General features: G+C 35.9%; 5 protein-coding genes, 1 long non-coding RNA gene and 1 pseudogene across 7 annotated transcripts in view; 2 read left to right on the plus strand and 5 right to left on the minus strand.

Annotated features, from left to right (window-relative positions):
- The window catches only part of LOC139770583 (protein expanded), a 33,928-nt gene extending 29,770 nt beyond the window's left edge, over nucleotides 1-4,158 (plus strand). The window contains exons 12-13 of the mRNA XM_071702622.1: nucleotides 1-1,757; nucleotides 1,993-4,158. Coding sequence (XP_071558723.1) covers nucleotides 1-1,757; nucleotides 1,993-2,499 — 2,264 coding nt within the window. The 3' untranslated portion in view covers nucleotides 2,500-4,158. The remainder of the gene's footprint in view (nucleotides 1,758-1,992) is intronic.
- Nucleotides 1,616-7,009, minus strand: LOC139770603 (uncharacterized). The gene is made up of 5 exons (XR_011717788.1): nucleotides 6,683-7,009; nucleotides 6,196-6,589; nucleotides 2,174-2,343; nucleotides 1,943-2,059; nucleotides 1,616-1,744 (listed from the first exon to the last, which is right to left on the minus strand). It is a non-coding gene; the product is annotated as an uncharacterized lncRNA (long non-coding RNA).
- The window catches only part of LOC139770584 (probable multidrug resistance-associated protein lethal(2)03659), a 26,166-nt gene continuing 3,407 nt past the window's right edge, over nucleotides 4,605-27,363 (plus strand). The window contains exons 1-10 of one of the 2 annotated variants that reach the window (XM_071702624.1): nucleotides 4,605-4,925; nucleotides 10,430-10,974; nucleotides 23,093-23,128; nucleotides 23,674-23,813; nucleotides 24,221-24,475; nucleotides 24,894-25,149; nucleotides 25,472-25,646; nucleotides 25,783-25,939; nucleotides 26,171-26,373; nucleotides 26,640-27,280. In XM_071702624.1, coding sequence (XP_071558725.1) covers nucleotides 23,737-23,813; nucleotides 24,221-24,475; nucleotides 24,894-25,149; nucleotides 25,472-25,646; nucleotides 25,783-25,939; nucleotides 26,171-26,373; nucleotides 26,640-27,280 — 1,764 coding nt within the window. In that variant the 5' untranslated portion in view covers nucleotides 4,605-4,925; nucleotides 10,430-10,974; nucleotides 23,093-23,128; nucleotides 23,674-23,736. The remainder of the gene's footprint in view (nucleotides 4,926-10,429; nucleotides 10,975-23,092; nucleotides 23,129-23,673; nucleotides 23,814-24,220; nucleotides 24,476-24,893; nucleotides 25,150-25,471; nucleotides 25,647-25,782; nucleotides 25,940-26,170; nucleotides 26,374-26,639; nucleotides 27,281-27,363) is intronic. The other variant, XM_071702623.1, reaches the window with a different exon arrangement.
- Nucleotides 7,169-9,056, minus strand: LOC139770597 (odorant receptor 4-like). Its single transcript, XM_071702649.1, has 6 exons — nucleotides 8,986-9,056; nucleotides 8,474-8,762; nucleotides 8,268-8,367; nucleotides 8,057-8,167; nucleotides 7,503-7,658; nucleotides 7,169-7,359 (listed from the first exon to the last, which is right to left on the minus strand). The coding sequence occupies exons 1-6, from the start codon at nucleotides 9,044-9,046 to the stop codon at nucleotides 7,309-7,311; spliced, it is 768 nt and encodes a 255-aa protein (XP_071558750.1). The 5' UTR covers nucleotides 9,047-9,056; the 3' UTR covers nucleotides 7,169-7,308.
- LOC139770601 (odorant receptor 4-like) lies at nucleotides 11,458-14,292 on the minus strand (annotated as a pseudogene).
- On the minus strand, nucleotides 15,269-17,683 carry LOC139770527 (odorant receptor 4-like). Its single transcript, XM_071702528.1, has 6 exons — nucleotides 17,414-17,683; nucleotides 16,680-17,008; nucleotides 16,468-16,567; nucleotides 15,919-16,029; nucleotides 15,618-15,773; nucleotides 15,269-15,319 (listed from the first exon to the last, which is right to left on the minus strand). The coding sequence occupies exons 1-6, from the start codon at nucleotides 17,681-17,683 to the stop codon at nucleotides 15,269-15,271; spliced, it is 1,017 nt and encodes a 338-aa protein (XP_071558629.1).
- LOC139770581 (uncharacterized) lies at nucleotides 18,920-22,028 on the minus strand. Its single transcript, XM_071702619.1, has 7 exons — nucleotides 21,873-22,028; nucleotides 21,326-21,773; nucleotides 20,404-20,698; nucleotides 20,134-20,233; nucleotides 19,711-19,821; nucleotides 19,280-19,435; nucleotides 18,920-19,211 (listed from the first exon to the last, which is right to left on the minus strand). Exons 1-7 carry the CDS (start codon nucleotides 22,008-22,010, stop codon nucleotides 19,161-19,163), a joined length of 1,299 nt encoding a protein of 432 aa, XP_071558720.1. The 5' UTR covers nucleotides 22,011-22,028; the 3' UTR covers nucleotides 18,920-19,160.

Below are 27,363 nucleotides of genomic sequence, written 5' to 3' on the forward strand. Positions count from 1 at the left end.
GTACTGATATTGCGAGCGAGACCAGCGGCGTGTACACGTTGAGAAGCAGTGAGATCCAAGACGAAAGAATCGGCGATGACCTGTATTCGCCTACGGGCGATACCAACGAGTCCTCGGCGGCGAGTGATGTTTGCGCCCTGAGCTCCGTTCAATCAACCACTGACGAAGCGTCAATCACATCCGGCTTCTACACCATTCACAGTGGATTACGGTCCGAAAGCAGTGACGTTTATACGGAAGACGTCGGCGCGGAAGATCAGGAGCCAATATATAGTCTCTGCAAGGGTGACGACGACGTCTCCATGAATCGACAGCTCGAGGATTCGCGCTCGCGTAGCAACAGCATACTCAGCGTGAGCAGCTTCCGAGGGGATGGCAGCGACCCGTCCAGCGCGAGGCCATTATTGTCGGCTGACGAGTTATCGGACCTGATAGTCGGCAGGTATCCCCCGCGTAAGACTATCAGCAACTCGATGGATTCGGACTGCGATTACGTGACGATGCCGCCGCCACCTCCGCCGCCACCACCCAGGACGGACAGTGATCGGCAATTGCCGCCGCCGCCGTATCCGATAGAGAGCATCGACTACGCAACGATCAACGTGTCGAAAAGGTCCAGCATACCGGAATTAGCTCGGGAACGTGAACCACCACCGCCACCACCGTACAACACGACCTGCGGTGACTTCGTCCCTTTGCCGCCCAGACGAACCGATCCACCGCCGCCGCCGCCCCCGTACACGTCGTCGCGAGAGCGGATTCAAATACCGCCGCCCACCCCGCCGCGAAACGACGCCGTGATGCCGCGAGAACCTCCACCACCCCCGCCGCCTTATCCCAACATGCCGACCGCGATCGGCTCCGTTTCGAGACACGCAAAACCTACCAACGACGGGAATGTCGCGCCGAAACCACCTCCCAGAATTCAACCTCCTACTTATCCAGGCGATAAAATGAAACCCACCCCCGTGCACGCACCGGTTGCCGCTCTCGTAGTAGGCCCGAACAATTACCTAGACGTGCACGCTTCCCGAGGCGGTCCGGTACTCTTACCATATTTGACAACGCCACCGCCCCCGCCTCCTCTACCACCACCGCCGATAGTACATCCGCGACAACCACCGCCGCCACCGCCACCACCTACAACGACGCAACAGCCAGCGTCAAGTCTGGCGACCGTTTACACGAGTCAGGTTTCTCGATCGCAGATAGAACAGTACAAGCAACAACTTTACTCCGACGTCGATTATGTTATGTTCCCGCTCAAAGATCCGGCGGTGTCGAAGCAAGAGTACATCGACGCCAAGCAGGGTTCTCTTCTGGCGGCTATGGCGGCATATCCGCCGCCACCGTATCCGTCCTTCAACAAGTCCTCGGTGATGTATCGTAGCACACCTTATCTTCCCGGTTCCTCTTTTTCCTCGCAATCCAAATACGCGTCCAACCAGAATCTGAGCTCCAGCGATGTTGGTAGTTCCGGGAATTATCTTCAAGGCAATCTGAACAGCCACTACGCTGCTAGCACTAGCTCGCTATATAGTGGTGCAACTTCCTCGTCTACGGGAAGTCACAGTCTCAGAAGGGAGCCACCCGTGCCAGCTTACCCTCACACGTTGGATGCGTTCTCGCGGACTAGGAGCGATGAGAACATTCTCAAATGCTTGGATACCTTAATTGCGAGCAAGATGCAATCTCTACCGCAGTCCAAGCATCGCAGGTTACCGCCACCGCCACCACCACCGCCCTACGAAATACAGGTAATATAAAAAGAAATGCCAAATCTTTTATTTGATCTGTACTATAACGTAATCATGGTTCATAAAAATCGGAACGAGAGAACACGTTTTTGTTAGATGTGCGCAAATATTTTGTATTATTCTGTTATTATTCTTCTAATTTCTCTCAATTTCTCATCAAGTTAAAAAAAAATCAATCTCTTTACCTTGGAATATTAATGTGTGTTTAATGGTACGTGTATGCTATTTGCTCTAGAATCTTGAAAAGAATCAGCCGCTACCGTCATCTTCTTCCGCGGCAACTTCGTCGTTGGCCGCCACGACTACGAGCAAACTTAAGAAACTCAGCAACGGCATGGAAAAGAATGCCGAAGGAAAGAGCGATGATATGTTGGACATCCGGACGCTTCGCGAGAAAAGTCGTAATTTAGATTTACCGTTAATTTCCGCGTTATGCAACGATCAATATCTGCTGAAGCAGACGAAGGCCTTTGTCCTGCCGAAGCATCCCAGCGAGATAACGACTTCCACCGCCGCGTCGACGAAGAGCGGCACGCGGAGCAGCAACGGCGCGACGTCCAGCAGGAACAAGTATCCGGTGAGCGGACTGTCAACAACACAAATTCAGAAACCACTTAGAAAATCCTCGACGAGCACTCACAAGCATCCCTCAGAGGCAAAGAGCAATGCCTACAAGGTCAACGCCTCCGCCGCAGGGGTCTCGACTATTAAGAAGGACTTTACAAGGGCATCTCACTCCTAACGCTTGTGTAGTCACTCCCTTTCTCATTCATAGACTTTTATAGCTCAGGACGAAAGTACATTCCATAATCCCATAATCACTAACGCGCGTTACGTCGATTTAATTAATGCGACGTAGTATGGAACTGTACGACAAATTAAATATCGTTCCCGCGGACCGTGCTTCTTTGATTCAGGGTGCCATCTCGTTCGTTCGCTGTTTCTTCCCTTTCCTCTTTTATCGCACAAATATGTAGAAGTCTCCAACTAGATGATCGTTTGTTCCAATATTATTAGATTGATATACTTGAACTCTTTGATGTTAGACACTAAAGCGTTATTGTCTCTTGCTCAATTATATATTGCGATGAAAATTCCATTCATAAGCCCCGATAAAGGCGGCGCTAGTCCCGCTCGTTGTTAGGATAAATCATAGAGTTATTGGCCATTGCATATATGGTAATCATGTGATAATCTACAGAGAATTAGATAATATTATTTATACATTACACTCTGCTCGCTTGTTTTAATGGATTATTAAGAACTCGAATTTAGGAATTTGTATTTTCAGACGGTAGTATCGTCTAATTACGATATGTTTGACGTTAATAGAAAATTTAAATAGTATAACATCTCGAGAACATCAGCGATAAATACATGCTGAAATATAATTAACTATTTTAATCACTGACGTTTGATTTACAAAGCTACTCAAGAATCCTCTATTTATTTCGATTATATAAGAATTAAATTATGATAAGATTAGAGTACCATTACGTACTTGTATATTGTTTTTGATGCGACGCTTACCGACAATTCTATGAGGAAAGTGAATATTGCGTGGGTGGCCAATAATGATATAGTTTACCCTACTTTCTAGTTTACCCTATATCGTAAAAAGAATCACAGAATACATATATATTTCGGACGAAAACATTTATGTGATTATTGTAATTAGAAGAATAGTAGCTATTCTAGAATTTTCAGGAGTAATATTTATTATCGAGCAGTTTCCCGTCCATCTCCATTTAATATTTCGGTGCTTATTCCGTAGCACACTATTATCAAAGCATCTTACAGTGCACATATAGTGCTGTTAACGTAGCTGATCCTTTTTGTACTTTTGCAATTGACGCAGTTCAATATTACAAAGCTACCAGCATATTTATTGAAAAATTAATCGTTAAATTTATATGTAATACTTGTAAGTGTGTGCATTGCAGGATGCGCGTAACATTTTTTTAATATTTTGCTTTTTTTTATTAAAAATGTTTTCGAAGTATTTCGGGAGTGTCTCGAAATAGTGGCCTCATTCGTTTCTTGTGTTAGTTGCAATTTTATAAATGTAACTTGAAATAGTTGAAATTAATTTGATTTTGAGAATCGCACACCTCTATAATCATAAATAAAGGAGAGTGCAGCAATTTAATAAAATCGTTATAATAAGAGAACAGCAATTTAGTCGTAAAAATAGCTTACACTAATTGTCATTAGAGTTTAATTATTATATTACAAATTTCGCATCTGTACATAATATTGCGTAACATAATACCGCGTGATTTTATTACGTAGACAAAAAATCTCGTGTGTATGTATCCCACGCGCCATCTCAGTTATAAATAAATAAAATCTTTTGTAATAAAAGGCAATTTGTGGAAATATAAATAAAGCGTAAATTGAATTGTTGTATTTTATACTCATTGGATATTTACTTTATCGGATGTTGAAACGTAACGTGGGAAATTTAATTTTTGCACACAAATCTTTTCGTTGGAACAATTTTTTATATTACAATTTTTTTAGAAAAAGACAGATCTAACCGATATAAGACTGTGTGTAAAATATTTTTTAAATATTATATTTTAATTTTTTTTTAAATATTTTACTCGAAAGCATTTTTTATTTTATCAAAATGTATATATAAATACAATTTTTCAACGATGCAACTTTTTTATTCTTTTCAAATAGGCAGTTTATATATATCACACTTTTATTAATTCGAAAAACAGAGATAACGTCATCAATCTTTCTCGGAATAATTTACAATCTTGTTTCGGTTGAAAGCGTTATTAAGGAAAGAGAGATTGCTGAGGAGAACGACCAATGAAACGACTGTCTTTGTGACGCAACGTGGTGTAATGATCACATGCTCGATGCGAATCGCCCATACACTTATACTGAATAGTTTGTACAAACTGTAATACGTGCAACCTTCGCGCGGCTTTAATTACGACTTGTCGTGGCCCGTGGGACAGTCGGCCGCCTTTTCCCTTTGTGAAACAACGCCGCGAAGCGATACGGTACGTTATATTCCTGAGTGCGCTCGATTAGTGTATCAATCGTTTTCCACGTGCATTCTTCAACTATATACCGCTTCGATCAAAATTCGCAATTCGTTTGAAATAATAACATACTTTCTGAGCACGCTGCAGGCTCGTGATTTTCATGGTAAGTGCACATATATATGATGTATTTTATTATATAAGATAATATTAAATTAAGTAATCTTTTTTAATATTGAATGCAAATTTGAACGAAAAATAATTCAAAGTGGTCGGTGGAAGAGCCATTAAAATTAAAGTCGCGCATTTAAGGCATTCTTTAGGCACGTAAATATGTCAAACGTTATGTTGGTGTGATTATTGTTGCAATATTGACTCACCGTTATAGTTTGATAACTGAGAACGCACACGAGAGAAGTAACTTCTAAAAGATAACGTTGCATCATATTGAAAAATATTGCAATTATGCAACCTAACCTAACCAAATGTTTTCTCCATTACTTTCCCTATTTCTTGAAAAAAAATTTATATCATATAAATAAACTTACGACGCCTTAAAGTCAATAAATGTACGTATTCGTAGTTTGTTAGAAATAAAAAAATCAATTTTCTTAATATTAATTTTCTAAGAGCAATTGAGATGCTCCATTTTTATGTATTGACGACAAGCCTGAAGTAAAAGCTGGTAAAATAAAAGATTTATTCAAGATTTATTTGAAGAAAAAATTGGAAAAAGTTTCAAAATTTTCAGTTCCAATTGGAGCATGAAATTGAAGAGCTTTTTTTGACAAATAATACAGTTCTCGATAATAAATCATCTTCGGATCTTAATAAAATTGTTGTCGCGTGCGAGAGCTCGCCGCGATAATCATATATGCATGCGCATCACGTGTCGCAATTATAGAGTTCGGTATCAATCTATTATTAATACGCAAAGCGGGAACCAACATTTGGCAAGTATGAAATTTAAGGGTGATCTCAGTATAATCAGCGGCTCTTTGTCCGAAACCGATGACTAAGATGAGTGGCATTTGTAAGTGTAATTATATACGTATGCACGTACGCAAAGTGATAAGACAATAGAAAGTTTACTTGAGTCACGTTTTCGTTGACCACTATTTTTTCCAGAAAAAAAAAAACGTTCAACTATAATATTTCAGCATTAGTATCGTAAAGAAAACCACACTAGGTCAAATTTCTACTTTCTGCATTTGTTTCAAGCTCAAGGAGGTATGTAGAATTTAAAAATTTGAGATGAAAAAATAATTTCCTAAAATAAAATATGAAAACTTATTCCGCGAAACCAAGTAAGAATAAAAATACAGAGGACAGTCAGTACGTCTACATTGATAGTACTTTATCTCTTTACGTATTTCACGCAATTCTTTTGGATACGCAGACGAATTAAGTTATGTAAAAGCGTGAACATGACTCACCATTTCCGAGAATAATTATATCGGAGTTAAATAATACAACAAAGATGTCATGCGGCCAATCAAACGCCATCAACAGCTTGTTGAAGATCTCTGACCAGGCGTTTATAGGTCATGAATGTCTTTGTCTCCTCGCCGGTTCTGTAACTCGTCCTATCAAAGTCCTTCATAGCCGTCGTTATGCGATATCTCACCAATTTGGTCGTTATATAAACGTAGCATATATTATTCGCACAAGTATCCGTGAGAACGCCTTATATTCTTTGTCAAATTCACAATCACATGTTTAAAAATAAGATTAGATTGAAAAGACCAAGGACCCAGCTTCGACGTTAGCATTTTCCGAGACAATACTTCAGCCACACGATCTAAGTGCTTTCAATCTTGAGAAAGAAACCTAAAAATTTTCGTGGAATTAATCGTTAAATAATGTAATGTCTTATAATTCTTCATGGGCATATTGTAACATCGACGACAATCTGCTACTCACGTGCATTACGCTTCAAGCTGTTCTTTCCTCGAAAGCTCGCGTGAAACTGCACCGAATATAAGAGACCGGGAGCGCAAGTAATCTCTGTTTTAGTGCTTACAACTGTCTATAGAATCTGGGAATAGACTAGGTAAAATTTACGCGGTTGCATATAAGCGTGTTACTCGAGCCACGTGTGCTTTCGATCGCATTATCCTTCATGATTGGTTCTTAACTTAAATTAGTTCGACGTACCGTACATATGATTACAAATATAAATTGCTGTCAATTGGTTCTAGGAACGATCGCGCGTGCAATAATACAGCTTTATGAATTTCCCGAAATATTGGGCAATGTAACTCTGGCCGAAAAAAATATATGCACTCTCGACTACGTTTCTTTTTCAATCGAGTTTATGAGAAATTTATCTGATATATAATTTTTTTTATATTATCTGTTTTATCTTTCTACTACGATTTTCGGGACAAATTATCGGGACACTGTAAATTACGATGATTGATATATTTTACGACGTTGATACTTTGTTGCAATACAAAACGGCAGTATCCTAAGTGTATTTTTCTATCTGTATTCACATTCCGATTCATTTAGTATTGTGAACCGTATATAAATCTTTCCACAATTCTTCATAAGACAGTGCGCAGTAGCGACAAGTACCCCAAGGAAGTTTTGATAACCTGCATCAACGTACATATAACATTAAACAAAGTTTTTAATGTAAAAAAATTGTCAATGAAACATTTTACGATCGTAGATATAACATCGATTTGATATCGAATTTTTACTTTCACGCGTGAGAATATTATTTTAACACACTCACGTCCGTAAAACTGTTTAAAGAAAATATATAAAATCTCCCGGCTGTTAAATAAAGCATAACTTGGCCCCGAATCATACATATTAGCAAGCACTTTTTGCAACCGTGCGGCATCTCATACCAGTTACATTCATAGTATGCATCCTGCACGCTTATACACTAAACATGAAACAAATCGAGTATAAAAACTACGATAAAAATTAATATTAGTAATTATTACAAATATCAGACAGAGGAAATACAAAAGCTCGCTATATACGACATTTTAAAGTGTGTAAATTAATCCTCGTTGAATGAGAATATAAAAAGATGTTTTAAGAAGAAATTACTTCTAAGCATTAGCCTCTTGATATCATGAAAAATGCTGAACATTTTATTTAAAATATAAGAGAAAGTATAAAAAGCAAAGAGAGGAGTTACACGTTTGTCAAAACACCCCGTAGCTTTCTCTACTAAATTTTGTTAAATGCACATACTTGATTTGATTTACATCATTGTAAATTGTAGAGAGATTTATTTCTCTGTCCGATATCATTGCTTATTGTTCTTAGCGATACCTGTTGAGTTAGTTGATCACCGATCAAGCAATATCCGAAGAGCATAACAAGCGCAATAATGGCGAAAAAAGTAAAAGTGAACAAGGTCGCTACTTCTGACACCTCCAAGTTCTGAAAGATACAGATGGCTATAAATATGTATTTTCTACGGACTAACTCTTAACACTGCTAAATCAGATTTTTCATAATAATATTCAATAATGTGACATACCATTATAACGTAATACAGTGAGATAGCCAGTACAATACTATTGCCAACGAGTTCATCCAAAAGAATCAAATTGAAAGTATCGTCCACAGATTTCGTCATCCTTTAACCATCATTATGTTCCGATAGCATTATACACCGAATAAACAGACAAATTAAGCAAAGAGACCTATGCCTTATTACACATTTGTGACTGCAGTATCTTTTACCATATTATCTTGAGATGCATCCGAACGAAGCTACGAATTCTGTCCGCTACCACGGCCTGCGAATATTCTCCAACGTGTCTGATACGATATGACAAGATGGACAGTTCGCCGCAAATGTGGAACACTAGGATAACCAGCAGGCAAATCGCTGCCATGTGACAAACGGAAATGTAAATCAGCGGAAACAGGTAGAGATACATCAATATGTATGCGTGAGTATTGCTGGTATCGAGAAACGGATGGACTCTGTAGGGCAACATAAACGATTCCGTACTGTTGCGTGCGGACACTGGAAGAAAAATGAGAGAAAAACGTTAGTGGCAAAGAACGAATTCTACAAAGTATATTGCTAACAAAGTATTTGAAGAATACGAAGCAACTTCTATAATTACAATAGTAGATTATTGTTTGGTGAATATAAAAGTAGGCAATATGATTTAAATATCTCTCTATTATATACGCAACATATTTATAATGATTAGCAAAAGGAGAGTTTAATAAATTTCACGTACCTTGATTGGTCAAGATATACACGAGCGGTCTGAAGTACAGCGATACGACTGTGATGAACATACCGACAATCGAGCCGTACGAGAATACCTTGGATATGAAATTGTAATTGTAGTAGATCCTTTCCTCCTCGATATTCTCAAATTTGTGTTCCACCATATCCTTCCTTATTACGTCGATTACGAGCTTCAGCAAATCACTGCAGCGTATCAGGCACACTAGCGGGAACGTTATGGAGTAAGCTACCGTTTCCACGAGATTCATCACCATCAGCTCCAGATTACCGAAAACGTCGTAAAAGTTGACATACGCCATAACGAGGTAAAACGCATAATGCAAGATGTAAATCGCAAAGCGGACGTACGATCGTTCGAATGGCCATATCCCTCCGATGGAGAAGATCCGTTCTAAATGAACAAATAAATCTTCGATATGGTCGACTTCGTTCTGCAATATTACATTCTGAATAAAAATCCGTTGAGAGTGGTGCTAACATTATTAAATCATAATTGCTAGTTAGATAATTTACGAAACAATCAGCGAATGAAACGCAAGAGAAGCTATCTTCTCCGACAAAAACGTTACGGAATATCTTTCGCGATCAGAGTGTAAACTTCTTACTTTCATAGCAAACAAAGTTGCAGCTTTTCATCAACCGATCGTCCACGATTGTGATTCGTTCTGCGAATCAGACTTGTATATTACGATCGCCCATGCGTGCGACAGTCGAAACGAAATAATATCTGGATTAGACTTACGTTTGTCCGATACTTACCTTGTCATTTTGCTATTTTACATTCTATACTTGATATGTAACATAATAGTCTAATAGTCGATGTGCCATTAAGGCTACGTTCGGGGAGCGCGCTATTAGCGCTATTGCATCATTCTATCTTTATCGCTCATCGGGTATGAAACAAGGATAGAATAAGCAAATAGCGCTAATAGCGCGCTCCCCGAACGCAGCCTAAGTTGTTATTAGACATCAATTTTCTTCGCGCACTAATTATCTTACCGTCTCAATGAAAGGTCGCTCCTTCGCTTCTTCACCATATCTGTGCCGCGTCTTCTATTTCTTTATATTTGGTACAGTGTAGAAAAACTGCAGCGAGCATAATAAACATAATACGGATAGCCATTAAACTTCTTATAAATACTTAGGAATATTATTGGCGTAATCGCGCGTTTTCGCGTGCCGCGCATAATTAAATGTATCTGTTTTGTGTTAACTCCGACGACAGTAACGGTACAGCATTGTAAGCGAAACCTGCTACCTGCTAAATGATAAAACGTACGTGCTGTTAAGTTTCCCTAAAAATATAATACATATAACAAAAGGGAGAAATAAGAAATTAACAGAGATATCATATATTCTGACGTCTACATTTCTGTGTTACTCATTACAGGTAAAAATTTTAAACGAAAAAAATGTATTAATGGTCCTAGATACAAAAGCATCGTCGAATCCGGTCACCGACACTTGCGAAAATATCTTCGGCGTGTGATTATACTCGTAGTAAAGTTTTTCATCCGGAAGCTTCGTCGTTATTATCAGTCAAGTGGATTCGCATAATGGAAAAGATCTGTTGCAAGCGAAATATTCTTGATGAGGAAGCATCAAAATTTATGGTTTAAATTAACTATGATAATTAACTACGATCAGCATATCGTGGATCTTCTTGAAATCTTTCGCGAGGCAGAACATTCTGTTTGGGCAAGTAACGAGTAAGTCGCGTTACGACGAAGTAATCAGAGTGGGATTGCCAGGTGGAATTAGGCATAAGAGACTCGTTTCTTCATTGCGACCGTGAACCAGAGAGAGGGATAAATTTGGCCAACGTGCCAAAATCAACTTGTCCCGAACGAAGATACGCACGCTACAACGATACCGATATTTATCTACTAGAACTAGACGATCTCCTCTCTGCCGTGGACTCGCACGTCAGCAGACACCTCGTCGACAAGTGCGTCTGCAGCTATCCAAATTTAAGGTAAGAGTCTCACGGTCGCAGCAAAATATTCATATTGCGGTGAAACGAGAAAAAATTTTGGTTATTATTTTTTTAATTATCAATTTTCTCTGCTTCATTTTTAATGACCTGATAATCGTGATCGACCTGTTAATCTAGTTTCAAATCACCTCGGGTGATAATCTCTGGCATTTAGGCTTGTAAGACACGTAGTAGTCGTAATAATAGTAGTGAAATGTGCCCGGAGATAAATTGAGATTATATAAGATGATATTAAATCGAGCAACCTCTTTTAAAATTGAACGCGAATCAACTGAGGCATATTACTTGTGCAATTTTAATTGTGCAAATCTTTTCCTTGTATGACACGCAAACGGTATCTTAAACAATGAGCTTGTTTTTTATAAAATGTATAAAATTTGTTTAAAATAATTATATTTTTTACATAATATGTTATATAGAGATAATCATAGTTTTTGAATGATAATATAACGCTCTTCTCTCTCTCTCTCTCTATCTTCTCTCTCTTTATTATAAATTGTACATTTATCTCTATTTTGAGTATTATTAATTTATAAATTTATCTTTGCACACGCGTCCGAAAATTATTGCTCTTTAACGACGTTACAAAAAAGAACGTAACACCGATAAATATCCCATGGATGTTTTCAAAACCTGTTAAAACGACTTATTTCTGAACCATGTTGTTTTTGTATTCTTATTTAACAACGACGATAATACAGATATTTAAAGTTAGGCGAAGTATTTTGTATTTTTAAAAATTTCATAAATACATGTAAATCATCAGCTTACGTCGGTCAAAGTGCTGAGGCAAAAGATAGTAAATTTGCCAGCTGTCAAGCAGAGCGGTTTTTGCGATCTTGCCATGCATAGTATTATCATTCGCGCATTATTCTTCGACATATCGTACCAATGGCAATCATAAAACGCTTGGCACACTTTAGCACTCTGTGAAAAAAATATTTGCACGCACTATGGAAAAACGATCAGAACTGCACGTAGATATACAAACGTAAATTTCACTGTATATACATATATTAATTCCAGCTGCATTTTTTTTATTTTTATCTTTCTTCCATAAAACATTACCTCCGTCAAAAGGTTTTCACCGACAGTGCAATGAGCGTAGAGTATAAGCAGGACTAAGAATTGGAATATCAAAAATGTAACAAGCACTCCTCTCTCACCTCTAGCAAAATTCTGCGCACATAAAGTTGATGATAAAAAACTAATAATAGATTGTAATTAATATAAAATAGGAAACATGTAAGGAGATTGTAAGAAGAATCAGAAATATTAAGAGTGACATAAAATTTAAAGCACAAGTTCTTTTATAAATAATGTCAGGATGTGAATTTTTCGTCAGAGTTAGTTTTTAAAAACTTTTATGATAAAATTCAAAAAAATTCACATGCTAATATTATTTATAAAAGAACTTATATTTTAAATTTTATGCAATTCTATTGCTGATTCTCCTCACAACAAATTCTTTAAATTGGTTCCTTAATTATTTTAGAGTTTTTTTAAATGCAAAATATAAATATTTATAAGTACATATGTGAATATTTTAAAGGTATTATCTTAAAACATGTTAGGAATAGTGTTTTTGATGCTACAAAAATATCACTTTTGCATAGAATTATTGTAATTAAAGTTATGATATGCGAGTTTATTTCAATATGTACATCAAGACAAAAATTTATATAATTTTCTTATATCATAATCCAAAATGCTTTAGGGACTAAAAGTCTTATGAAAAAAATAACTTCAAAGTAGCCAAATGATTCGGCATTAAAATTAAAATTGCGCATTTAAGGTACTCTTTAGATACGTAAATGTACGAAATATTATGTCCGCATAATCATCATTATAATATTGACTCACCGTTAAAATTTGATAACCGAGGATGCATACGAGAGAAGTAGCTCCTACAAGATGAGCCAGCAATGTCATACTGAATGCTTTTCCTATTATTTGTCCCATCCTAAAAAATATTCAAATTAGACATTTTTAATAACAGACATTTTTATTTAAAATTTCAATTGTCAGGGAAAACAACTTTAAGCAAAGAGCTGGAAAAACGAAGAACTTGTCCAAAAATCTTTATTTTAAGCAAAAGTGAAAAAGCTTGAAGATTTTCAGTTTTAAGCGGAATATAAAGCTAAAGGAAAGCTTTTAACAAGCAACGCAAACAATTCTCAACTATTGCTCCCTCGTGCATTGAACTCACCGTAATAATCGTATATGCATGCGCACCACATGTCGCACCTCACCCTTGCAGTCGCAGACCTCGGTGTCTATATTGTTAATCCGTAAAGCGAGAACCGACATCTGACCGCAAATGTGAAAGACAAGGGTGACCATGATACAGTCAGCGGCGCTTTGTCCGAAACCACTGACGAAGACGAATGGCATTTGCAAAGCATACGTAATTGTGTACGTGCGCATGCTCTCCACCGCGTAGAACAGATGAAAGCGATAAGGCAATAGATAAATTATTTGAGTCGCGTTCTCGCTGATCGGTATTTCGGGGAGCCCTGAGAAAATGTTCAACTATGACATTGACATTATAGTATTGAAATGGAAATCGTATTACATAAAATTTCTACGTTTTGCACATTTTTTCTCAACTCAAAGAAATACTAAACTTTGAAAAATTGAGGGTAAAAAAATTATTTTTTAATAAAACGTGAAACCTCGTTTTGTAAAACTACGTAATAATAAAAATGCGAGACAGCCAATATATCTACGCGGCTCCATTTCTTCACGTGTTTCACATATTTCACACGGTTCATGTAATTCCCCTGGGATACGCCAATTATACGAAACAGTAAACTCACCGCCACTTCCGAGGATAATAATAATTGGAGTCAAATAATACGAGGAAGCTGTCAGCGCGACAAACGTCATCAACAGCTTGACGAAGACCTTTGATCTAGCGTTGTACGTCATGACTGTCTTCACCTCCTCGGTGGTTTTGTAACTCGTTCCATCAAAGTCCTTCATGGCCTCCGTTATGACCTCGCCAATTTGAGTGTTGTACAATCGTAGCATGCTCATTCGCACAAATATCTGCGAGAACGCCATATTCTCTGTCAAATTCATGATCACGTGTTCGAGGTCACCGGTGAAAAGAAGGAGATCTAGGTACTCCAGAATCATGAGGAAACTGAAGTAGCTGAAATTAATCGAGAAGATAAGAGTGTTAGGTTTAAAGGGCCAGAGACCCAGCATCGACATTAGCCGTTTGTTCCAAGACAACACCTCGGCCGCACGATCCAAGTCTTTTTGATCCTGAGAAAATCATAAATTCTCCATAATTAATTTGTTAATTCGTTAATAATGTAATACCTTATAATTCTTCGTGGCGTATTGTAAAATTTGTAAAGAGTGTAACACATCGACGAGAGAGAATCTGCAACTCACCTGCATCGTGCCTTATGCTGTTCCTCCCTCGAAAGCTCGCATGAAACTGCGGCAAATATACAAATGCGGGAGCGCAAGTAATCTCTGTTTTAGTGCTGTCTATAGAATCTGGGAACGGACGATACGCCGGGCAATAGGTGTGCCCAAAATTAAGCATGAATTGCATATAAGCGTGTTATCGAAGCCACCTGTGCCTTTGATCCAAGAAAAGTAAAATCGAACGCTTTTTCCCCTCACGATTTGTTCTTCGACAGATTTGTACGGTCACAAGACAAATTGCTGCCATCAGTTTGTTCTAGACTGCGCGTGCAAAAAATGTAGCGCCACGAATTTCCATCGCAAAAATATCGTGCAGTGTGATCGTAACCTCGGAACGATAATTTTCCCGTCATAATGAAGAGAATCTGTGCATTTTTGATTATTTAACTAAATCTTTAACAGGTATTCTAGTGCACAAAGACACGCGCTCAAAAAGATTTCAGAGCGCAAACAAAGAAATCTTGCTTATAAATATAAATAAAATTGATTTAAATTATAGTAGCGTGATATATTAAAAGTTAACCGAGCTTAAATAATAAAATATTGTAAATTTTCAATTTTTACCACTTTTTACTCGGTAAAAATATATATTAATTTTCCTATGTTTTCTTTTAATCGATTTTATAAGAGATTTTGCACACAATTTTTATCTTATTTGTTTTATCTTTCTATTACAATTTTTGAGACAATTTATATAGTACCTCTAAATTAAGATAATTACAATATATACATTGCAACGCAAAATGTAAGCTTAGTCTAAGTGTATTTCTCTATTATACAAATTTGTTTAATATTGTGACTCTTACTAATATCTAATTTTTTTACTTTATTATAACATGGTACGCAGCATCGACAAATACGCCATGGAAGTTTTGATAATCTGCATCAATATATACATACAATATTACTTTTACATAATTTTTTTATTATAATTTTTAATAAAATTTTATTAACAGAAATTTTTGATAAAAAGTTCTCGGGGAAGCTTAATTGAACAGCTTATTTCCCAATTATCTCCAATTCGCACGTTTAAAAATACGGCATGTGTACTTAAAACAATTTAAATAGCTCCTCGATTGTAATAACTAGTTCACACAATCGCAAGTTTATTAAGCCAAACTGATAAATTACATTTTTCATTATTTTTATTCATGAAAATATTACATAAGCATACTTACGTCCGTAAAACTGTTTAAAGAAAATATATAAAATTTCCCGGCTGTTAAATAAAGCATAACTTGGCCCCGAATCATACATATTAGCAAGCACTTCCTGCAACCGAGTGGCATTTCGTACCAATTGCACTGATAGTATGCCTCCTGCACGCTTATGCACTAAATACAAAACAATTAAATGGTAAACATTCAATATATAAAAATTGCGATCTGTAAATGCGATAAATTCTTGTTATAAAAATATGTCAGACATAAAGGATTCGTTTCCCTGACATCATTATTTGCTGTTGTTTTTTAATAATACCTGTTGAACTAGTTGGTCGCCAATTAAACAATATCCAAAGAGTATAACTAGCGCAATAGTGCCGAAAAATGTAAAGGCACCGGAGGTCGCTATTTCTGAAATCTCCAAGTTCTAAAAAACGGAAAGTGTCATTTGTAAAGATACATATATGTATGTATATAGTATAGCATGATCCAATCCATAATTTCGATGATATTCTTTGAACAATTTACTTAAAATTGATTTTCTCTTAACAAAAAATGTAGTATATACGTGTTGCCATTGAAGGAAAGAAATCAGCATTTGTAAAAAAGGACAATAGAGAATTGAGTAATATCTTTGTCCAATGATGAGAAGAAGGAAATAGGAGAAGCGATGGCCTCTCTCGTTTTTAGATTAAAATTTTAATATAACTTTGTAGAGAAAAACTAAAAAGTGTAATGTGCCAAGTGAATGCCATAAATATTTTAAAATATAGAAATATACATAAAAATATATATTTTATCGCCTAGGTGATATTGCTAAATTAAATCTTTCACAATAATAACGATATTCAATTATGTGACATACCATTATGACGTAATACATTGAGATGGCCAGTACAACACTATTGCCAACGAGTTCATCCAAAAGAACCAAATTGAAAACATCATCTATGGATTTCGCCATCCTTCCGATAATGTTCCGATAATATTACATGAAAAAGAATAAAAGAGCAAATTAAGCAAAGAGACCTATTACGCATACTTTAGTTCACACATAATTGTGTGCAATATTCTTACCATATTATCTTGAGGTGCATTCGAACGATACTACGAATCCTGTCTACCAGCATGGTCTGCGAGTTCTCCCCAAAATGTCTGATACGATACGACAAGATGGACAAATCGCCGCAAATGTGAAACACTAAGACAACCACCAGGCAAATCGCTGCCATGTGACAGATGGAGACGTAAAGCATCGGAAATTCGTACAGATACACCAACACATATGTACGAGTGTTACTAGTATCGAGAAATGTATGGATTCTATGGGGTAACATAAACGACTCCGTATTGTTACTTGACCCTGGAACAAAAATTAGAGGAACGTTAGTGACAAAGAACGAATTCTATAACAAAGTATTTGGAAGAATACGGAGCAACTTACTTCTATAATTACAATGGCGGATTGTTTAGTGAATATTAAAGTAATGAGGCAATATGATTTAAATATCTCTCTATTACAGGTGCAACATATATATAATTATCAGAGAGAGAGAGAGAGAGAGATGATTGATTGATTGATTGATTGATTGATTGATTGATTGATTGATTGATTGATTGATTGATTGATATATTTATGCCCAAGCATAGCTAAAGGGCAAGAATACGACATAACATAATTATAACACAAGAAATAGACTAAATAGCATAAAATAACAGCAGAGAGAGAGAGAGAGTACAAAAGAGTTTGACAAATTTCACATACCTTGATTAGTGATCAAGAGGTACACAAGCGGTCTAAAATAAAGCACCAAGAACGTGATGGCCATGCCGACGATCGAACCGTATGTAAATATCTTGGATATGCGATTGTAATCGTAGTAAATTATCTCTTCCTCGGAATTCTCAAACTCTTGCTCCGCCAAATCCCTCTTCACTTCGTCGATTACGATCTTCAATAAACTGCTGCAACGGATCAGCAACACTATCACGAACGTCGAGGTGTAAACTATCGTTTCCACGAGGCTCATCACCATCAGCTCGAGATTACCGAAAACGTTGTAAAACTCGGTATACGCCATAACGAAATAATGAATTTGATACGCGACGTAAATCGCAAAACGGACGTACGACCGTTCGAATGGCCATATCCCTCCGATGGAAAAGATCCGTTTCAGATAAATTAATAAATCTTCGATATGGTCGACTTTGTTCTGCAATATTACGCTCGGTATAGAAGTCGTTAATGTAAACATTTAAATCGTACATTTAAAGAATATATATATATCATATATCTAATACTATATATATCTACATCATAATAAGATTTAATCAAGATTTAATATAGCTAAAGAGTTGTGAAATTTACCATAAAAATTTATATATATTGCATAATATTATTGCATTTATTTGTTATAACAATAAAAGGAAAGAAAATCTAATTATTTATTCACGGCAATGATTTAATTACATATTTTACATTAATCTTCCGTCGCTCGTGTTGAACCTACTGAGCTAAATTTTATTTCTTCTATCATGTCTTGCATCAATTAAAAAAATTTTTTTCTTTGTATCTTTTAATTTCTTTTATTTCAAAGATATGAGTTTTACTCAATATATTTAAATATCTAAGGGGTTAAGAGTAGTCTCGGGGCAGTAAACAAAATTTAATAATGGAGTAAAAAATATGTTAGATTTAATGCGAAGAGGATAATATCGGTAGACGGAAGACAATGCAGGGTTGTGTAAAATGAAATTTATATATATCTGTGGCTCCAAAATTTTGGTATAAGAAATCTGTTCCCGAGAATAAATTATTATACAATTGATAACAAAAACAGGCATATAAAATTGGGAATACACAATCATTTTTTGAACTAATTCCGAAAATGGAATGTATTATTACGTATCTTACTTTCATGTTAAATTGGTTGGATAAAATTGTTTCTCGCGACGTTTACTCGGAACTGAAACCGCTAAAGGCGGTGTCAACGGAATTGTTCGCGTCGCGATATAACTATAGCCGATCGATATCGTCGATCATTATATCAATCATTATAAAGCACAACTGTAATTTCAGTCAAAAATATTGCTTCAGTTTGCGCAATATTATCTTCTTTATACATCTATTATCTTACCTCTCTGTATCAGCGAAAAACAGCTATAAGCCCGGTGGCCATAGTTGAAAACCATTTGCTCGTAATTATTTTTGTTTGGTAGTTGAGCCGAGAGTTCTGCTGTCTAAAACGAAGAAGAAACTTATTCGCGTAGCATGGAAATCAGTTTCTACGAAAAACTCGCGAGTTACAAATGTTCTCAAGAAGTAAAAAATATCAGAAACACTAATAATTTTATTCGGTATATCTCAGCATCTCTCCTCTTTCTTTATTCGTTTGTTACATATATTATTATCGAGACAGTATATATACATATATATTTAGCATTAAGTTTGTAAATTATAATAATTACGGTTATTATAAATTATAATAATCGTTATTTATACATGTTTCCGTGTTTCGTAGATAAATTTCGACGAAGTACTTCAAATCAAAATTTTTTTTACATAAATTGGCGTAACACGGACAGGTACGCCATCGCCGTTTTCACAATCTGTAAACGGAATACGTTCTAAGAATAATAACAAAACGATAAAAAAATATAGTGATTTGTTGACTCACATTCGTGAACATGTTCAATGACAGCATGTAGAATTTGCCGGCAGTCAACGTCACTGGTTTCTCAGCTTGAATCATACAAATGCTGATTAACTTTGTACGCGATGGTGGATTATTATACCAATCGGAATTATAAAATGTCTCGCGCAATCTGGTACTCTGAATAAAATAAGCAATATTATTGCAAAATTAAATTTGTCTTCACAAATGATGAATAATTCGTGCGTACACGAACCGTTAAACGTTTAACGCACTTGACATTTTCTAAATAAATATATAATTTTGTCTACAGTAAAATGTAATTAAAATAGATGAAATATTTTAAATTAGACAACAAATTTTACACTGGCGTTAATCCGATTTAGACATCATAAATAAATTGACTACCTACATATTTTAGTGCTAAGATAAATTATTCTACTTTTCATAATTACCTCAGTAATGAGACACTCGCTTATATAGCAATAAGCGAGATATGTACTAAGTACGCCGCATACATATAGTACAAAACTTATAACAGTAGCTTTTTCAGCATGTTCCAAAGTCTGAAATATAATTTAACCAACCATTATTCTCTGATATCAGTTACGGACATTAATTAATTTATAAAAGAATTATGCGTGTATATTGATAAAATGCTTAACTTTGAAATTTGATAAACAGCAACAAACTTGAACGAAAAATAAATTTTTAAATTTCTTAAAAATTTAATGCCACCTATTCTTTCTACTAATTAAGATACTACGAAGTGTTGCTATAGTAATCTCTTATTTAGTATCAACATTTTCCTCAAACGTATGAGAAGCACGTGAATTGCGAGGCGAATGATCTTCCGATTCTCAAGTCATGAAACTCACCGTAATCATATGGTACACAGTGAAACAGAGCAAGAATACAGTGCCCAGAGTTTGCTGTAGGCATATCAGGTTGAAATTGTCTTCTAAGATCTCCGCTAATCTGGAATTACGGGTGCATCGTTAAAACACGGTCGCATTATTCCTGCAGACACTAAGGTGATAGCTATACTAGCTTGTCATAATCTATAAAGAGCAACACATTATATACAAACGTATTTGAAATAATTATGAAGTTATACACGTGCTGATATGATCGAATAGGGGATTTACTTTATTAGATGGCGATGTCTCAATATGATGTTACTGATATGGCGATGGTAGTTCTCATGGTCTCTCAGCAAATTGTCGATCTTGCACGATAAAGCGGCAAACTTGCCGCAAACATGAAGAACCATGCTGAGTACGAAAGCATCCAGTCCAGCGTAACCGCATACTAGTATCGGTATCACGATCAGCAACAGGTAGATGCTGATGCATATGTACGTGGACGTGTCCTTGATCTCAAAGAAGGGATGAACCGAACACGGCAATTCGTACGAAAAATCAGAAAAATTACCGGTCGCCACTATATACATCAGGTTACTTATTTTCCCATATCGCCCTTATTACTAATTAGAATATGCGTAAGTCATCGATCAGACTGATCCGAAAAAGGACCAATTAACTCTATCTTTATCTACAGATTTGCTGCCTTTTATTAACGTGTAAATAGAATTGAGATATTCAAGTATTCGAAAGTTGTAACGTCGCGATATACGATCTTATTAAAATAAAGGACAGTGCGTACCGTATTACTTAATTGTTTTATTAAAAGTATTGATTATTTCAAGAAATAATCAAATTTTTATTACCACCGTCTAAACACTCATTATAAAACTTTTCAGAATAATAAATTCCAATCGGGATTGTTTAGTTTTTCCAAGATTTCTATTGTGTTTTCTAAACACATTAGAAAACGGAATAATTCCGATTGAAATCCATTCCGAAAAATTCCATAATACGTGCCCAGATCTCGGTATCTAAAAATATCGACTTAGAGCGCGGTATGTCTACTCGGTGCCTCCTTGGGAGCAAATAACGTCTTAACGGACTTATGACAGACTCATGAACAACCTGATAATGCTTTTTAAGCCATTATCATGAAATATAGCTGTAAGTCTTACGCGTGACGACGACGTATAATTGTACTTACTTGCGTTCCAATTTCCGAGAAATTTCCTGAGGTAATACACTATAGACGAAACCCCTGTCAGGAACGTCGTATACTTGATAAATACAACCGCGATATCGTTATAATATAGATATGCCATTTTCTCGCGGACATTATCGTACGTTTCTGTCGAGAAATCGATCTCGATGCTTTTCAGAAACTTGGCCATTATTTCGCAGCTCCGTCTGCATATAAACATCTTCCCCAGTATCATCACGAAAGCAATGTTGTCCGTTAAATTCGCCACGACGCGCTCCAGCTGATTGATATTCTTCATCAGATGGCCCGCTGCCATGATACAGTAAATTATTATGTAGACGATGAAGAATACGAATAAAGGCTGATTCACCTTGCACGGCCATAAGCCCAAGAAGGACATGAACCGTTTGTTCCAAATTAGTATGTTTGACGCTCGAGCGAGATCAGCCGACTGAAAATTGAAATATCAGGTCGTGTTCAGGAATTCGCAGTCGTTCCTTCGGAAATAATGGCGAAATAATGGGACGTTCTTTATATTGCTGTCGAATACCTGCATGACTTTCTCGACTTCGACACAAGTCGAAGATGTACGGCAGACTGACGATAAATGTATCGTGTTACCTCCGAGGTAAACTTTCCCAGACAAATGCTGGGAAATGCAGACTATGCAGAGGAACGCGCCATTCATGCAAAATGAATATCATGTACATCAATTTTGCAGTATCAATTTTCTTGCAAGATTAATAAGCCAGTCGCGCATATCGTTTTTTCGCTGTCTCGTCACATGCGACATCGAAAGCGGAATCGCAGAAGAATTTCGCCAAAAATATCGCAGACAGGCCGTAATTATAGCTCTCCTCCGAATGCTCTCTTATTTCCCGTGTGTTACGGGAGTTCTTTGGCATGCCTCGACATGTAATAATATATCGTTTCTTTTCACTGCAGCTATTCGCCAGATGTTACTTTCTGAATACAAAAAAAAAAAGAAAGTATCGTATAACGTATCATATTCATTCGTACTGAGAATTTCGCGATCTAAATACTTAAGAAGTACAATTTCTTCAGTGCGCAACTAGCTAGTACTGAATTTAATGTTACGAGTGATAAATTTGCGTGCGCGTTTGAGTTGCTAAAACTAGTTTCAGATTAGACATAAACTTATTTCACTTAATAAAATATATATTTACTTATATATATAGATATGTAATAAATAAAATAAATTATACTGTAAAATCGAAAATTACTAAATTATTAAGTATTAATGATAAGTATCCCTAATTATTAATTATTAATGATAAATATTCCTAAAAATAATAAAAATTTCTAAAACAACGCAGAAGAGTGCGAGACATATAAATGAAAGTGGCTAATTTTGTCGTTAAGTTAAGCCGACTAGATCTTACGTTAAATGAAAACGTAAACTGGCGCCTTTCGAAAAAAAAAAAAAAAAAACAGATAAAGAGGAGTTCGTGCTATCAGTAAATTTACAATCGTTTAAGCATCAGGATAACGAGACTACACAGTAGACACAGTAGCATCTCACGCCAAAAGTACATAACAATTAATCCAATAATCTCGTGAGAAGAGCGTTAGAGTATTATTCGTTACTTGAATGAGGTAATTGGTTATATCTTTGAAGTATCTTCTTTTTCTCGGAGATTTGATTGCATTGTGTATATTTCACTCACGATAAGAATATATAAGGAAATATGATAAAGTGGTTGCGGTTTGATAAAGTGTCACTGACAGACTCGATCGTGTTGTTTTCAGACGACTGGTGAAATGGTCTTTGACACCGTCGAATTGGTGAGTGCAATACGCATATTTGACTTTTGAAATTAATCCTGTAAACTACCCTTTTTTCGCCCTTCAAAGATCCAAAATATTTATTAATGTAATTAATATAAGACTTTCATGTATTTAACTTGACAGACTTTTTGATAAATTAAGAATTTATAATTTTTTTAACAGAAATGCCTATACGAATAATTTGTCAGTTATAAGTAATTGAAAAAAGACATTTTTGCGCATTGAATTTTATTTAAATGCAAAATCATATTTTTTAGTTGACTTACTGTCAGAGAAATTTTATAGAGAAAACAAAATTTTTATTCAATTATTAAGATATATAATATTGGAAATTGGAGATTTGAGATAAGCAAAATGGTCTCCCTTGACTTCCTCTCTCCACGACAACTTGTCAAAAAATTGCAAATAAAGTAAAAGCACGTCTGATCTAAGACATCTTTTATACTTTCCTCAAATAAAAATTCTATTTTATCTTATCATCTTATCATTTATCATATTATTTTAATTATTTATTCTTTTTAATAATTAATAAAAATATATAGGCAATTGGTGTTATATTAAAAATGAAAGATATTTGAAGATGAATAAAAGTTCAATGTGTCACCATGATAAACGACGATCAAAAGAAATATCCAAAAAATCCAGGGCAAAATGCGAATGTCATTTCCCTCCTCACCTTTTGGTAAGTATTACAAATTATATCTTGTAATGCTATCTAAATCAAAAGTAAATGTATACAACATATGATCGAAAATAGAATTAACAATTAGGTACCGTGATTGAGTTACTTATAAAAAAGTATTCGCACATTTATTATAAAATATTATATTGTAATATATTAATTTGGTTTAATAATGAAGAAATACAGATGTTGAAAATCTTTTTATTGGAAATATAGACGCCTGGCTATTGAAGCTTTACGTACGAAAGAGATTTTAATGCGCGGTCAAGATTGCTTGTAGTATTCGCCATTTGCATGTGCCATACATGCGTACGTGCGAATATCTATATACTTACGCGAGTTAAGATAATAATTAAGTAATAAACAGTATGTTAATTCAAGGAATTTATAACAATTAATACATACAGGTGGACCCGAAGAATTTTTCGGACCGGCTACTACAAAAAAGATTTGGAGGAGACCGATCTTTACGCTACTCTTACGCAAGACAGAACCAACCATTTAGGCCAAGTCATAGGCAAAGCTTGGGAAAAAGAAGTAGAATCGTGCGCTAAAAAGAAAAATGGCCGTAAGCCACAACTGCTCAGGGTGCTGTTGCGCTGTTTCGGAAAGACGCTTCTGCTAATTGGAATTGCAGAAGCAATTATGGAATTGTTTTCTAGGTATGTTTAGCAAATAAAGATAAACGAATTATATATCAATACGACACGTTCGAAAGAAATGAAGATAAAGCAGAACAAATTGGATATGTAATAATTATTTTTCTGTATGCTGTGGTGACACAAATTGATAAAGAAAGAAAGATTATTACCTATTTAATAATCCAAATTGCAATAGAGAATAAATTTTTCCATGTAAGATTTAATTCTCAAAAATATAGTTTTTGAAAATTGTAAAATTGAGTAAAATTTGTATTTTTATATGTTTAAACATGAATAACTTCTTTTTATTTATCTCGCGATTTAAATTTAATTTAAATTATCCAACATATATCATTATTTTACATTTTAAGAAGATTTTATAACAGTCAATTTTTTTATGTTGCTCTTCTCTCTCATCATGCGTTTTATTACATTACAGAATGTATCAACCGTTATTACTTGCTAATTTGTTACGCTATTTCGCGAGCGAGAAGAAAGAATGGACCGACGAGGTGTATTATAGTGCAGGCGGTATAATTCTATTGTCCATCATGGATTGTTTTATTTCGCATTATTCCGTACATTGCTTGTTTCACCTAGGATTGAAAATTAAGATAGCCTGTACGTCGTTAATTTATCAAAAGATATTGAAGCTCCCCAATTCTGTGCTGGACAATGAGACATCCGTTGGACAGGTGAGAGATACAAACTCAATATTCATTTCCTATGATTTAATTACGTGGCAAATGTGAAGAGGGAGCAGCACAAGGCAAAGAAGACAGAAATTGGGGAACATAGAAAGATTATTTGTACCAAAATAATTTTGTTACAAATAAGCAATACCATCTGCCACTATACTTTATTATTTATACTGTGTACTACTATAAATTTAGATAATTTTATTACGCAAAAATAATGAATTACACGTGAAGCTATTGAAGTTATTCAAGAGAATATTTTAATAAATGCTTACTAAAAGATTAATTTGCATTTTATGAGTTTATACCACATTTTTAGATGGTAAATTTCCTAAGTAGCGACATTACTAGGTTGGAAGCATCCCTGGTAGATCTACATTACATTTGGATCTCACCTCTTCAAATCATATGGATCACGTACATTACGTTTACCGAAATTGGATGGGCAGCGCTGATAGGAATATCGGTATTTTTACTATTCATTCCTTGTCAAGGTACTGGCGTGCTTCAGTTAATAAATTATTATAAAAATCACGCGGTTAATATGTCTCTGTAATAAATATTCTACTGAACATTATATTTGATGAGCGGATTCGTTGCAACGTATCGAAATGACATGTACTATTTCAGCGGCCTTAGCGAAGATAATTGCACCTTTAACGCTTAAATTAGCAGAAAAAACAGACAACAGGCTCAGGCTGATGAATCAAGTAATCACCGGATTGCAAGTGATTAAAATGTACGTTTGGGAAATTCCTTTTTATAATCTGGTGGAAAAGGCGAGAAAGTAAGTGTACCTCGAAAGTTTTAACTAGTTTAATGTTGTTTAAACTAAAAACATTAGTCTTCTTTTATTATTTCATATGCTATTTGTATTTTTATGCATTACTGTTCTTTATAGCTAATTAAAGAATTTCTTTCGTATTCTTATTTCTACTAAATTAATACAGACTCTTGTTATTCGATTGAGGATTTTAGAAATTTTACCAAACTGTCGTTAGAATTTAATTATTTCCAGGCGTGAGATGAGCGTAATAAAGAAATATTCTATCTTGAAACAATTAGCTCTCACTTTCGACTGCTATGTGCCGCGACTCAGTCTCTTCGTCGCGATATTGGCATACGTCTCATTCGGAAATTACATTAACGCCGAGAGGGTGTACTTGGTAACAGCATATTACAACGTTCTACGGAACTCGATGATTTTTGGCTTTTCAATGGGTAAGACTATCGATACAAAACTTAACAATTGACATGTTATAAATGACGTGCTGAGAATTAATCCTTATATAGCAAGTCGTGACTTAATAGCTTTATCGCGATTAAAGATAAAATATAAAGAGCCTTACATATAATTAACGCGGTATAATTAAATTTTACTTTACCTTAAGTTTAACGACTTTTTAAAGATGACAGAATTTAGTGCTCATTGAAGATTAGCATTCCATTCTATTTTTATTTTTTTATTTTTTAATTTTGTTCCGTAGGTCTCCATCAATTGGTACAGGCATTGGTTTGTATTCGTCGTTTGCGAAGATTTATGTTGCACGATGAGATCAGCAAAACGAAACAGAACCCATGTCAGACGGGTACTGATTCATTCGCACTTCGCATGACCAACGTAAACGCCAAGTGGCACGGCGAGGGTAAGGATGAGACGTTGCGTAACGTAAGCTTGACCGTGCCACCTGGAAGCTTCGTCGCCATCGTGGGCCAGGTGGGTTCGAGCAAGAGCAGCCTCTTGCAAGCGATACTTCAGGAACTGCCGTTGTCGGGCGGGAGTATCGAGAGCCGCGGCAGGATAAACTACGTCAGCCAGCAGCCGTGGATCTTCGCGTCTTCCGTGAGGCAGAACATTCTGTTCGGGCAGGCGATGGACAAGTCGCGTTACAACGAGGTGATCAGAGTCTGTCAGATGGAATCGGACATAGACTCGTTTCCTCACGGCGACCGCACCATCGTGGGCGAGCGGGGGATAAATCTGAGCGGCGGCCAGCGTGCCAGGATCAACTTGGCGCGAGCAATCTACAAGGACGCGGACATTTATCTCCTGGACGATCCTCTCTCCGCCGTGGACTCGCACGTCAGCAGACGTCTCGTGGACAAGTGCATCTGCGGCTATCTAAAGGTAAAAAGTCGCAGGGTGCAGCAAAATATTCATATTTGTGATTGACAAGAAAAAATTTTGGTAGAAATTTGTTTCAATTTAAG

The sequence above is a fragment of the Temnothorax nylanderi genome, unplaced genomic scaffold (genome assembly GCF_030848795.1).
Source record: "Temnothorax nylanderi isolate EJ_2023f unplaced genomic scaffold, tnyl_v1.0 TNYL_tig0031_pilon, whole genome shotgun sequence".
Taxonomy (NCBI): Eukaryota; Metazoa; Arthropoda; class Insecta; order Hymenoptera; family Formicidae; genus Temnothorax; species Temnothorax nylanderi.

Coding starts and splice junctions, on each gene's coding strand:
- LOC139770597 (XM_071702649.1), bottom strand. CDS start 9,046: ATGTTCATCACAGTCGTATCGCTGTACTTCAGACCGCTCGTGTATATC. Junction 8,763..8,985: donor GTATATCTTGACCAATCAAG/GTACGTGAAATT, acceptor TTTTTCTTCCAG/TGTCCGCACGCAACAGTACG. Junction 7,360..7,502: donor CTTTAAACAGTTTTACGGAC/GTGAGTGTGTTA, acceptor ACGTTGATGCAG/GTTATCAAAACTTCCTTGGG.
- LOC139770527 (XM_071702528.1), bottom strand. CDS start 17,683: ATGGCGTATACCGAGTTTTACAACGTTTTCGGTAATCTCGAGCTGATG. Junction 16,568..16,679: donor ATGCACCTCAAGATAATATG/GTAAGAATATTG, acceptor CATTATCGGAAG/GATGGCGAAATCCATAGATG. Junction 15,320..15,617: donor CTTTAAACAGTTTTACGGAC/GTAAGTATGCTT, acceptor ATATTGATGCAG/ATTATCAAAACTTCCATGGC.
- LOC139770581 (XM_071702619.1), bottom strand. CDS start 22,010: ATGAATGGCGCGTTCCTCTGCATAGTCTGCATTTCCCAGCATTTGTCT. Junction 21,774..21,872: donor AAGTCGAGAAAGTCATGCAG/GTATTCGACAGC, acceptor TTCAATTTTCAG/TCGGCTGATCTCGCTCGAGC. Junction 20,234..20,403: donor AGACATCGCCATCTAATAAA/GTAAATCCCCTA, acceptor CCGTAATTCCAG/ATTAGCGGAGATCTTAGAAG.